The following is a 13,678-nucleotide window of genomic DNA, read 5'->3' on the forward strand; positions in this document are numbered from 1 at the left end:
TAAATTATGAGTATCCAAAATAAAATTCAATGCATCTGACTTAATATCCATCTTATTCTGACCTCTGAAGTCTGAACCACTTAAGAGAGTCTATGATATCTATGATTGGAAGAAAACAAAACTCTCAATTTCCTGTTAAATGCCTCAATAATCGAACCATATCTACGGCAATGCAATCAAGGTTATGCTCACCGGAGAAAATAATTAATTTTTTAAATAAATAATTATTTATTTTGTCGTTTGTACACAGTTTAAATACATCTAATAATATTCTATGTTTTTTTTTATTATTATACCCTTATGAAATACGATCACCAAATCACTTTTTTAGAATAGGCATAATAAATAATTAACTTTAACTAAAATTGATATAAAAATATTAATGTTAAAGATTGTGCTTTTATCGAAAATGGGCAAGTGTTTGAAAAAAAAAGAATAATTATTTTATGACTGAGAGATTAGATAATAATTATTTGGTGAGATTTTATTAGTTGTTGCTATTGATGTATAAAAGGATCTTATAAGATATAATTTTAATTTTAATAATTTTTTATATTATAAATATATTTAATAATAAAAATTATAAATAATATTTATTTTAAATATTACTTTATATAAAAAAATTGATTAATTAATTAACTGATATATGTATTATAAATAATTGAAATATAAAATTTATGAATTATTAGATTATTTGAAAAATAATTTATAAAAAATTACATATTATAAAAATTTAATATATTTTAGTTTAATGTATTTAGATAATTAATAAAATTAAAACAACTAATTAAAAAGTAGAATCTTTTTTATCTGATACTAACCTCAAATTATATGAACCTAAAGCGAGCATGAATCGCCCCAACCATTTATGGCTCGCGCCATTCTAATATCTTCCTAGGATAAACTTTAGTCTCCCCTTAGGCCATGTTTGGTTCATGGAATGGAATAGTATGGAATAGAATAGCTATTCCATAAGGAATGGAATAGCCATTCTTTAGTTTTTGAGAGGAGTCCTTATTCCACAAAATCATGGAATAGCAATTCTTTGGAATACCTATTCCATGAACCAAAGCAAAAAATTGTCATTCTATACGGAATAGCTATTCCATTCCGCACCTATTCCATGAACCAAACATGGCCTTAGTTCTATAAGAGGCAACATACTTCCATTCTCACTACGCGTAAATACCAATCATTAAGGTTCCTTACATACGCCTATGAAAGAACGTGGAATAAGCCACGTTCTCTGAAGTTGCATGCCTTGATCACAAAGTTTATTACCATTCCAAATGTGCTAAAATGGGTAATGTTTTTTAGACCTAGATACTCTTTACATTTATTAACTTATTGAAGAATTCAACTGACTTAAACAATATAGTGGCTTGTAGGCAACACCAGCCTGAGACCATTTAATCTTATCTATTTTCTGTGCAAGAAGATTTTCAAGCGACCCTGCAATTTTCTACCGATCAGTATCAATAGTTGTTCGAGGCTAAAAAGAGCTAATAACAACTACTATTTTCTATGTGAACAACTATAATATCTAGATAAACTAAGGTTTATATATAATCTAGAAGATATAGAGAATCCATTTTTTATAGTTTTTTCTCTGTATTTAGAGTTCTCAATTGAAATTAGATGTAATTTCGAAGTTACTTTTTTGTAATCATGCACGTGATCGAAGTTAAGTGAGAGCAAACTTGATTTTTTTACTTTTTCCAGTGTGGCACAATGGCTCCTTATATCACACCTCAATTTTTAATGCGCAGCCACCAACTTTAAAATTTCATAACTCGATGTAAACATGTCAGAAAGTTGGTTCTTGATTTCTTGAAAAGTTTATGATGTCTATTTTATTTTGTACAAAGAACATAAATTCATTAGAAGTCTCTAAAAGTGTCAAAATCTTCACTTTATGCAACAAGGTCAAGATTATAAATAACAAATTGTGTTATCAATGTCTATTTTCTTTGGGTTTTTTCACAACATTCCACTTGACTTCAATTCCAATTTTGATGACTCTCAACCTTATCCGATTTACAATGATTTAGCCTGAAACTCTATGAAATACGTGAGATAGTACTTGAAACGCTCAAACAATAGATAAGATTCAAAATGCTCAGATATTATAACTAAACGCACATAAATAACTTGAAAATCACATAGAATATATTAGTATTCCTACTTATATCAAAAGTCCAAAATTATAAATACAAATTGATAGGAATAGAAATACTTCTATTTCTGAGGGCTTTTAGATTGATTTCTTTGTGTTTATTGCTATATTTTATCTCTTTTTGGTTTTGATTTGTGTTGTCCAAGTGTTTCAAGCATTTGAGGGGAAATGAGCGTATTCTGAGCTAAATAGAATGTAAATGGACATAGGTGAAAAGTCGACAAGCTTAGGAGCTGCTTTGAGGAATTTCTGGGCAAGATTGATGAGTTTCACGACGTGAGACAAGTTTGGAATTAAAGCATTCAAAGTCGAAGTAACTCACGACCTCGTCACATGGCTCACGATGTGAGCCTGTAAATTTCATGTCTCACGACGCGAGACCCTCAGCCAAATTGAGACGAAGGTTTTCGCGAGCTTGTCACGTTGAAGCTCGCGTCGCTAGCCCTTACATATGTGTCTCATGACGTGAGACCCCAAATTCAACAAGGAACAATTTTTACCAGACTGCCATTACGAGTTGTGTTTTCAAGAATGAAGTCCCGAGGCTTTTTAGACATATCAAAGAGCTGGAAATCATAATTAGACTCTAATTGTACTTGGGTATAAATAGTTTATGATTACATCTTGTAAAGTGTTCGATTAATTACCGATTCTGAGACATAAACGCTACGTTTAGCTAGAAATTATTGGTCTTAGTTTTGATTACTCTTGATTATTGAATTTTCATCTTCAATTGATTATTGGATTTTTATGCGTTTAATGTACGATTTTACTAGAGATTTCTATACTATCTTCTATTATTCAACTATGAATTTCATTTATTATATTGTTGAATTCTCCTTAATCATGAGTAGCTAAACCTTTCGCTGGAAATTATTAATTGAAGTTATGTCTGTTTAAACGAAATGGGATTATGAATTTTTGTTCTTGATACGTTTTAATTGTTATTCTTAAGGCTTAATCTAAATTGATCACTTAGGTTATGTCATGTGTTTTAGTTTTAGCTCGAGAGAGTAAAATTGAAATAGACCAATACAATTAAGAACGTAGGAGTTAATTGCGCGAGAGTGAATTAACGAGTGCGTGTCCATAGGATTCACTTCATAAGTATTTAATCAACTAGTAATTAGGTTAATCATTGTGCGAGAATGAATAATTAACCTTTTATCAGTCAGTTTCATGTTTTTGCCTGCAGTTGCTCTAGAGGGAATTTTAGGTGTTTTCGACTAGTCCGAACCTTATCAGAACAATCTAATCTATAACCTAAATCGAATAAATAGCATAATGAATATTAATAATCTCTATTTTTTTTTATTATTGTTAAAATCTTAAATTAATTTCAGCTTTATTTTATTCGATTTGCTATAGTTTAATTTTGTTTTTTAATTTACACAAATTCAATCAAATTATCTTTTTAACTATCCAACTCGAGTCTCCTAAATGGTTGTATTCAGAAACTTTCTCGATGAGTACGATATCTGAACTTCGCAGTCTATATTATAAGTTAGCATACGCGCGCTTGCGTATTTTTACCAACACAAACCTAATAATTTTGATGAGAAAGAAGAAAGATCAGAGATGATGTGTATAAATAAACTATGGTTTATAACACACACACGCACACACATTTGTATGATGTGTAATTTTTTGAATTTAAAACTATTTTTTTTTAACTATATAGGCATATACGTCACTATATGAACTATCCAATTAGATATATCCGTAAAATTTAACAATGTTAGAAAAAACATAACATGAACAACTAGATCATTAAACATAAATTTAAAGACATTTTGGATATAATATTATAAATTTCTATATTAAACCTTTTAAATTTAGATTTAAGAAAAAAAATTGTTCTATTTTTGACAATTAATATTATAAAGAGGGCATGTTTTTGAAATAATCTATATTTAAGAAATTTAATGAAAAGCGAGTTAAAACAATGATGTTTTGTGTTTTATATCTCAAACCAATAAGAATATAATTTTTATAGTTTTGAATTTAAATAATAAAAATATTAATTTAATCACATTTTATAAATAGACATAAGTGGCAAATTTGCCTTCTCAACTTGCAAGTCATGGTCAATTAGCATGTATTTTAACTATGTGGTCAATTTAGTATATAAAGTTGCTTTTTTATCAATTAGCCCCATTTCTACACAAGACTTCGCGCGTATTGTTCACTCTTATAATTAAAAGCCAATTTTCTCCTTTAACTTATAAACAATGGTCAATTAATACAAATTTTAATTTTATAGTTAATTAGCAAAAAAAATTAAGTTTAATAAATTAATAATTATTAAAATTAATATAATATCTTTAAAATGGCTAAACTTAATCATTTATCAAATAATTCGGAATAATAATAAATAAATAATAATTAATGTATAAATAATATCTTAATTTTTTTAAATTTTATGTATAATTAATTCAACATTAAATAAAAAATCCATACTATCTTATCATATAACTTTTTAATAATTTACTAAATATAATTGTAATATTATTTTGCAGAGAATCTAAAATTAACGTATGGTGGTCTGACGATGTCGCTCTTGGCACGGATGATGAGACGCCATCATTAATCAAATAATTGATTTGTAAGATATTAAGAATTTATAGTTATTAGTAAGTAATTTTTATATTATACAAAAATATTTTATAAATAAATAACAATTAAATATTTAATTTTATTAGATTCTAAAAAATTATTATAACTAATTATTGTAGTTTTTTGTTTTTATTATTTTAAGACTAATTTATACTAAAGACATATGTATGGACTAAAATTGAACTTTTTTTTTGTTAATGAGCCTTTACGTAATAATGTGATATAATCTATTCTATATATAAAAGCACGGATGGGGGGGGGGGGGGGACATGCAAATTTACTGAATAATCCTTTCCAGTTTCCAACTAAATAAAGGTTTTATAGTCATTAACTAATTAGTTATTTAATTAATCATTGTTGTAATTAAAGTCCTAATTAGAATAGGTAGCTAAATTATCTCCAATTTAGTTTTAAGTATGTAAAAATTAACTAAATTGTCTCCAAATTAGTAGGAATACCTATCTTTTAGTTTAATTGAACTATAAAATTAAAATATTGTATTTGGTCAATATAATATTATTTAAATTTCTATCTTATTATTTTCAAAGACATTATTAATAAATTTAAGTTAGTTATTTAATTATGTTTATTATAAAGTCAAAAGAAGAATAAATTCAGTATGGAAAAAATTTAATAACCGAATATATTATATTTATTTTTACAAAAATTATTAATTAATTTAATATTTATTATAAATAAAAAATTAATATAATTATAATAAATTTACTAATATGTTCATTGACGAGTTACGTTACGAGCCACGTGCATAGCACGTAATGCGAAACTAGTTGATAAAAAAGGACTTACAGTAACAGGGGTGAATTAACAAAAAACTAAATTCTTGTGTTGATAGACCACAACGAACAAATTTCTTTAAAAAATTGGTACTTAACAAAATCGAGGGTAAATATCACATGCTGAATCTGATAAAAAAAATGAGGCAAATTAATAACAAATACTTAGAGCATTCCCAATAGTATTCTTTAAAATAAAGAGCATATTTTGTAAAATAAAGAGCATCTTAAAGATAAAGAGTGATGTTTAAAATTTTACTCCAATGGACTCTTTAATATCAGTTTTTTATTGTATATAATTTTCATAATTAATAATAAAATAAAAATATTAAATAATAATAATAATATTAAAATAATTGCCTCTCTAATATTAAATTTTATTTTATTTTATTTTAATAAAAAATATTAATAAAATATTAAATATTAATAAAATAATTTTTTTATTTAATATTTTATTCATTTTTTTATTCAATTTTTTTATTAAAAGTAAAAATATAATATTTAAAAGTAAAAATAACCACCTTATTTTTTAAAATTTAAAATTTTACTATTTGAAAAATGAAGTAGAGAGTGAAAATGACTTTCTACATGTGGAGAGCCATTTTCACTCTTACTCTAAATATAAAGAATAGAGAGTCCATTGGACTCCTAATTTATTGTCAAACTCTTTAATTTAAAGAGTTTGACAATTTTAGAGACTCCATTGGGGATGCTCTTACATACTAATTTAACTATACAATTAAAATATATGTTAATTAACTACGGCTTATAAGTTGAGCGAATATATTACCACTTAAATCTTTTATAAATATGACATCTTTTGTTATAAACGTAAATGGGTTTCTAATAATTTCATAATAAACGAAGGATCAATTCATTCCCTCAACTTGGCACAAAATATCAAAAAAGCCATTTTAGAATCTTTTAGGTCAAACAAACTTGTAACTATGTTAAAGTACATCAAATTAGCCCCTCTCCACTCCCATCTCTACAAGTGAATTACACTCTATACAAAAATATAAAAAAATTAAAAAAACTCTTAATATTTATTTATCTTTTAAATTGATCATTGATAATTTTTAAATTTCAATTATATTTTTATAATTTTAGAAGTAATAATAATTTTAATTTTTAATAAAAATATAGGGACTTTTTTCTCCTTTTTCTTTTTCTTCCCTCCTTTTTTTATTTTTTTTATTTTTTTTTCTCCGGCTTCGACCTCCACCCACTGTCGTACGCCTCCACCCCTACCTCCACTCCCACCATCGACCTAAACAGAAGGAGAAGGAAAAGAAAAAAAAAAGAAAAAAATCTTTATTTTTTAATTAAAAAATGCAAATTTTTAAATTTTTAAAATTATAAAGATATTGAAATTGTAAAACTTTCAAGTTTAAGAGATAAATGAAATATTAAGATTTTTTCAAAAAAAAAGTTTCCATTTTTTTTACGAAAAAGTATAACTCACTTGCGGAGGTAAAAGTGGAGATGGGCTGATTTGATACACTTTGACATAGTTGCGGGTGTGTTTGACCTAAAAAGCTTTAAAATGACTCATTTGATATTTCATATCAAGTTGAGGGGGTGAATTGATCCTTTATTCATTTTTTTTTTTTGATTAGGAATGGCCAATGATATTAAGTTGATTAAAAAAAATGAAGAAAGGATCAATTCACTCCCTCAACTTGTCACAAAATATCAAATAAGTCAATTTCGCCGCTCTTGATACAAACTAACCCACAACTTGCGTTTTCGTATCAAAAAAAACCCGCAACTTGTGTTTTCGTATAAAAAATACCCCTTCGACACAAAAAAAGTGAATGGATTAACTAATTATAATTTTTAAACCTAATTAATCTTAATTTAATACTAATTACACACAATTAATCCTAATTTAATCCTAATTAAACATAATTAAACCCTATTTAAATCTAATTAAAAATAATTAAATCTAATTCCAACCCAATAACCGCCGCCGCACTACCGACCGCCGCCTACCAAAATCCGCCGTCGCCGCTCGATCGTTCATCGGTGGTGGAGGTGGGAATGGAAGCGGCAATGGGCAGAGGACAGATACTGGTCGGAGAATGAAGAAGAAGAAGAAGAAAGAGGAGGAGAAGGAAGGGGAAGAAGAAGAAAGGAAAAAAGGAGAAAAGAGTCCTTTAGTTTTAATTAATAATTAAAATCTATAAAATTATAAAAATATAATTGAAATTTTAAAAGGATTAAATATTAATTTAAGAGATAAATAAAATATTATGGGTCTTTTAATATCTTTTTTAGAGAGTGTGATTCACTTATTTGGATGAGAGTGAGGGAAGGGTTTTTGGATACGAAAACGCAAGTTTTGGTTTGTTTGTACCAAAAGCAGCGAGAATGACTTATTTGATATTTTGTGCCTAAGTTGAAGGGGTGAATTGATCCTTTGTCCAAAAAAAAACCTACAGAACGAACGGCAGCGAGTGAGTCAATAAAAGAAAAGCTTGCTGCAGAGAACACAAATACACAAAGTTGGATCATCATCCATCCTATTATAAAAGCGAATTCCTGTTTTAGAAATTTGTCTTGTTTCAGCGATCAAGCATTTTTGATTCTCCAATTTTAAATTCCTGACCGGTATTCTTTTAATTAGTATGTCTTAATTTTTTTAAGTTTTTGTTTAGGTTTTCGTTTTGATTTGTCATCTAATCTAATTTAAGCCGGAATTCAATTTTCTTTTCCCAATGATCATCGATTGTCTTCATGATTCCATTAATATGTTATCTTGAACTAGTTGAATCTGGAAATTGAGAATTAGGTTGATGATGATTTATTTATTTATTTTAGGTTTTCTAAGATGTGGGCGGCTTCTTGCCTTGCGTCCTGCTGTGCTGCGTGCGCCTGCGATGCATGCCGAACTGTCGTATCAGGAATAAGCAGGCGGTCAGCTAGGATTGCTTACTGCGGTTTATTTGCTTTGTCTCTAATTGTCTCATGGATTCTCCGTGAAGTTGCAGCTCCTCTCATGGAAAAGCTTCCTTGTAACATACAATTTCTCCAGTTAGTTTGCTTTAGTTTTTTCATTGAGCTGGGTTAGCTTGTTTTGATTTTGATCTCATGTTCATGCAGGGATTAATCACTTTCATAAGACCCCCGATAGGGAGTGGTTTGAAACTGATGCCGTGCTGCGTGTTAGCTTGGGAAATTTTCTCTTCTTTACTATTCTCGCCATTATGATGGTTGGTGTCAAAAATCAGAAGGATCCTCGTGATGGTGTACACCATGGTGGTTGGATGATGAAAATCATCTCTTGGTGTATTTTGGTTATCTTTACATTTTTCCTTCCAAATGAGATTGTCAGCTTCTATGGTAATCACTTTGTTTTTCTTTTTTAAGATTTTGATTGTCCTATTTGCTACCTCTTCCGTTGTAATGTCAAATTGTTTGCTTAAGCTAACAATTAAACTTTTGTTTTCATGTAGAGTCGATATCTAAATTTGGATCAGGATTCTTTCTTCTTGTTCAAGTTGTGCTTTTGTTGGATTTTGTTCATGGATGGAATGACAAGTGGGTTGGATATGATGAACAGTTCTGGTTAGCTCACCTTAGTAAACTTCCATATTAATAGTGCTTTTTGTTTTTCATGTTCTGCAATGATGTTTTTTAAACATATTCTGCAATGACGTTTAACTAGCATTTATTTTGCAATCTAAATTATATAGGTACGTTGCTCTATTTGCCGTATCACTTGTTTGCTATTTGGCAACATTCGTCTTCTCGGGATTTCTTTTCCATTGGTTCACACCATCTGGACAGGACTGTGGGTTAAACACTTTCTTCATTACCATGACCCTGATTTTTGCAGTTGTTTTTGCTATTGTCGCACTGCACCCTGCTGTAAGTTTATACTTTTTCCTCCTATTTATTTGCTTATGATGGTTGTTGACCATGTTGCATGCCTCTCACACTTGAGCATGAAACAAAGATACTATATAGTTTGAGATTTTCATTTGACAAAAGTACAACTGATACAAAAATGCTGATTAAATTATATTCAGTGTACATTTAAGCATCCATTAGATGTTTGGTCCTATGAGTAGTTTTTAACCCGTTTGTTTAAGTATTCATTAGATTTTTGATCCCATGAGTAGTTTTTTAACCCGTTTTTGCCTCTTGAAACATGTAATACGTAGAGTATCTTCTATTGGGGATTTTTAATAGCATTGATGCCTTCTATTACATTCAAATGGACCCTTTCACTGTTCCACATAATCTCCAAAAGCTGATGCCAAAATGTTTCAAGCAAAATATAGGCCAAAGCAGTCCATATAAGAAATTATCTAATTGTTTCTTTATACCTTCAAATGATAGAGCGCCGCCGTCTAGGATGGAACTTTGTTCATGTGGCCCTTGGCAACATGCAAAACAAAAGAATGTAACTTTTATCTTACAATTTTATCCACTGTCAAGATCTTGTATTCTCGGAGAGGAGTGCCTCCAAAATTCTTGAAAATCTTTCTCTCATCTTTGTACTGGCATGATTGGTAATTTTGAATGGCCTGTTGTTGATAGCAAATTTTTTCAACTGATGTTTGTAGTTATGATTGAATAGCTGTACCCTTGTTGTTCTTCTTATGAAGAATTTAAGATTTTTAAATGTTGTTGTAGTAGTAGTACTGTCACCATAATTATTTATGTGTTGGTGGTAAACAGGTAAATGGTAGCATTTTGCCGGCTTCAGTTATATCTGTATACTGCATGTACCTATGTTACAGTGGACTTTCCAGTGAACCAAGGGATTACGAGTGCAATGGTCTTCACAAACACTCAAAAGCTGTTTCCACAGGAACCTTGTCTATTGGTCTGCTTACGACTGTCCTATCTGTAGTCTATTCTGCAGTACGTGCTGGATCCTCTACAACTCTTCTCTCACCACCAAGTTCACCTCGTGCAGGTAAATCTTGAGCAAAGATGTGCAATTTTTTATTTTGTAATGGATTAAATACCAAGACTGGGAAGATATGTAAACAATTTTGTTTTAAAACCCAAACCATTAATTAGAGTACGAGAACTCACCGTCATTTTTCCTCTAGCTTTGTACAGTAGCCATAAGAATGTTTATGAACATTTTTTGCTTCATTCTTTTGTTATTGTTGATGTGCAGGGAAACCATTGCTGCCTTTGGAAAATAAGATAGCAGAAGAGCATGAAGAGAAGGAGAAAAGTAAGCCAGTCACATATTCTTATGCTTTCTTCCACATCATCTTTTCTCTTGCTAGTATGTATTCAGCAATGCTATTGACTGGTTGGTCAACCTCGGTTGGGGAGAGCGGAAAGCTAGTTGATGTCGGGTGGCCTTCTGTGTGGGTCCGGATTATCACGGCCTGGGCAACTGCAGGTCTCTATGTTTGGTCTCTGCTTGCTCCTGTTCTCTTCCCAGAAAGGGACTTCTGAGTCTCCTATTGGTGCCAACTGCCACCCATATTAATGGATGGTCACATTAGTGTGTATATGTGATGTAATTGCAACTTTCTGATTGTATGGACGAATGTTGGTTATGACATGGTAAAACAGGCATTACTGCACTCATGAATTGAAGTGATAAAATTTGTATCCGGAAATAATTTGATTGATCACCAAAAATCACGGCAAGAACAAGATCCGTCCTTGAAATGGTGGAATCTAAAGGAATCTCTTACAGTGATGGGCATGTCGACGATTTTGGCTATTAACTTGATAGCATTATGACAGTCCCCACATATCCTCAAATTCTTGAACACTCTAATTGTCGACTTTCCTCCCGAGTTCAGTATCCCAAAGGCAACTGCCAGCCTTTCACTATGGCTACAAAGAGCTGCTTCTCTTTGCTCTTTGTTTAGATTCTGTAGAGCAAAATCAGCGTCAGGCTGATACCCACTTTGCCTCATCTTCTCACCCATCTCCTCCAAAAATCTATACACCATTTCACTCTGTTCATAACATTTATCTCCAACAGTAAAAGAATATACCTTATTTTTCACTTGAACCCAACTACGCCCTGGTGTTTTTGCAAGTCCTTTGTCTCGCATCTTTTTTCTTATTTCTGACGCTTCAACCCACAGTTTGGCAGTAACCAAAATGTTGGATAATAGCACATAATTTCCAGGGTTACGTGGTTCGATCTCAAACAGCTTACTTGCTGCTACTCTCCCCAAATCCACATTTTTATACACTCTACAAGCCCCAAGCAACGCTCCCCAGGCAGCAGCTGTTGGTTCTATAGGCATTTTCTGGATAAACTCATAGGCTTGTTCTAGCCGACCAGCACGGCTTAGTACATCAACCATGCACGAGTAATGATCTGCCTCCGGAGTTATTGAATGTCTGGAACCCATTGAATGGAAAATCAAAAGACCTTCATCAGCAAGCTGAGAATGGCTACAACCCGATAAGACACCTACAAATGTAACGGAATTGGGTTTGACCCCGATGGCCAACATTTTGTGGAAAAGCATCAATGACTCTCCTCCGTTCCCATGCATCGAACTAGCAATGATCATGGTGTTCCAAGCAATGACATCTTTTGTTAGCATCATATTGAAAACTTTTCTCGAAAATTCCAAATCCCCGCACTTGGCATACAGCAAAACTAGAGCTGTTGCTATTGTTATGTCTTCAATAAAACAGGTCCTAAGGGCGTAACCATGAATCTCTTTGCCACCCTTGAAGCTTTCCAAATCTGTGCAAGCAGGTATGGCACTAACGATTGTGATCTTATTGGGTTTAAACCCTGAATCTTGCATTTTACAAAATATTTCCAATGCCAATTCATGTTTACCATTCTGCATACAACCACTAATTGCAGCATTCCATGAAGCTTCATTTAGCTTGAAACCTTCCTTTCTCATTTGATAAAACAAAGCGAGACCCTTGTCACATTCTTTATTCGAGAAGTACATTGTTAACATTACATTGCATGAGACAACATCACACTGATACATACTATTAAACACAAACCTGGCTTGCTTAAGTCTTGAACAACTAGCGTACATGTTCATTAGTGCACTAGTCGCAAAAACATTCCCATCCATTCCATTCCTAAAAACAAACCCATGAATCTCTCTTCCCAATTTCACATCCTTCAGGTCTGTACAAGCAGGTAAAAGCGATGAAACTGTCACCGAATTAGCTCTAATCCCATTCAACCCCATCTCTCTAAAAGCTAATATTCCTTGTCTACACATGCCACAATTAACATAGCAAGAAACCATACAAGTCCAAGAAACAACATCTTTAACAACCAAATTGTCAAAAATACATCTAGCTCCATCAACAGACTTACATTTCCCATACATATCAATGAAAGCATTACCTAACAAAAGATCTTTGTTAAACCCGAAACGAATTGCATGGTTATGTATCTCTTTAGCCTTGACAAGATTACCAGAAGCTGCACAAGCCTTAGCTACTGATAGTAACACGACTTTATCAGGTTTTGCATGGCGCGACAACAATGTGGAGTAGATATCTATGGCTTTCTTAGGAAATCCATGTTGAGTATGGCCTGAAATTAAAATGGTCCATGTGGGCAAGTCTGGGTCAGGAATTTTATCGAACAGGAAGCGTGCATGTTTTAAGTCACCGGAATATAAACAAGACTTTATTAGTTTGATGCTCTGATGAGACTGAAAATTTGTGGGTATCATGTGATTTTTGAGGTTTGATTTGCTTTTCATAATACTCATCAAGTTTGAACCACTTCTTCAAACATTGAAGACAACCCGCTTCTATTTCACTTCATACGTCTCATATCGGTCTAAGAGAGTTATTACTGTTATGTGTTGTGTTATTACTAAGGTAGTAAAATAACCAATGAGTAGCATTCTGCAATCCTCTTTTTTTTTTCTTTTTAAAAAAAAAAACAAAACAGAGATCAATTAATTGGTAGTATTATAAATTTTTTAAACAGGCAAACCGCAACTTCGGTCGAATCCCCGACCTCATATCATCTGCACTGAATTAACTAATTTTTTTTAATAATCTCCACATATATAATCTAATGGTAGGAGTATTACTTTTCCATATATGAATATGATTCAATTCTCTCTTATCTCATTATAATGAAAAAATAATAATT

The 13,678-nt window shown here is 31.2% G+C and overlaps 2 protein-coding genes across 3 annotated transcripts; one reads left to right on the top strand and one right to left on the bottom strand.

The window, feature by feature from the left end:
• The first annotated feature begins 8,051 nt into the window (after positions 1–8,051).
• LOC126681109 (uncharacterized) lies at positions 8,052–11,147 on the top strand. 2 transcript variants are annotated; one of them, XM_050376491.2, is made up of 7 exons: positions 8,052–8,199; positions 8,410–8,603; positions 8,692–8,931; positions 9,045–9,156; positions 9,285–9,459; positions 10,276–10,516; positions 10,727–11,147. In XM_050376491.2, the coding sequence occupies exons 2-7, from the start codon at positions 8,420–8,422 to the stop codon at positions 11,014–11,016; spliced, it is 1,242 nt and encodes a 413-aa protein (XP_050232448.1). In that variant the 5' UTR covers positions 8,052–8,199; positions 8,410–8,419; the 3' UTR covers positions 11,017–11,147. The 2 variants fall into 2 exon arrangements, with proteins under 2 accessions (XP_050232448.1, XP_050232449.1); XM_050376492.2 differs by having other exon boundaries at positions 8,058–8,214.
• On the bottom strand, positions 11,075–13,437 carry LOC126681108 (pentatricopeptide repeat-containing protein At1g20230-like). Its single transcript, XM_050376490.2, has one exon. It carries the CDS (start codon positions 13,284–13,286, stop codon positions 11,196–11,198), a length of 2,091 nt encoding a protein of 696 aa, XP_050232447.1. The 5' UTR covers positions 13,287–13,437; the 3' UTR covers positions 11,075–11,195.
• Between the last annotated feature and the right edge of the window lie 241 nt (positions 13,438–13,678).

This window comes from Mercurialis annua, linkage group LG5 (genome assembly GCF_937616625.2).
Source record: "Mercurialis annua linkage group LG5, ddMerAnnu1.2, whole genome shotgun sequence".
NCBI lineage: Eukaryota > Viridiplantae > Streptophyta > Magnoliopsida > Malpighiales > Euphorbiaceae > Mercurialis > Mercurialis annua.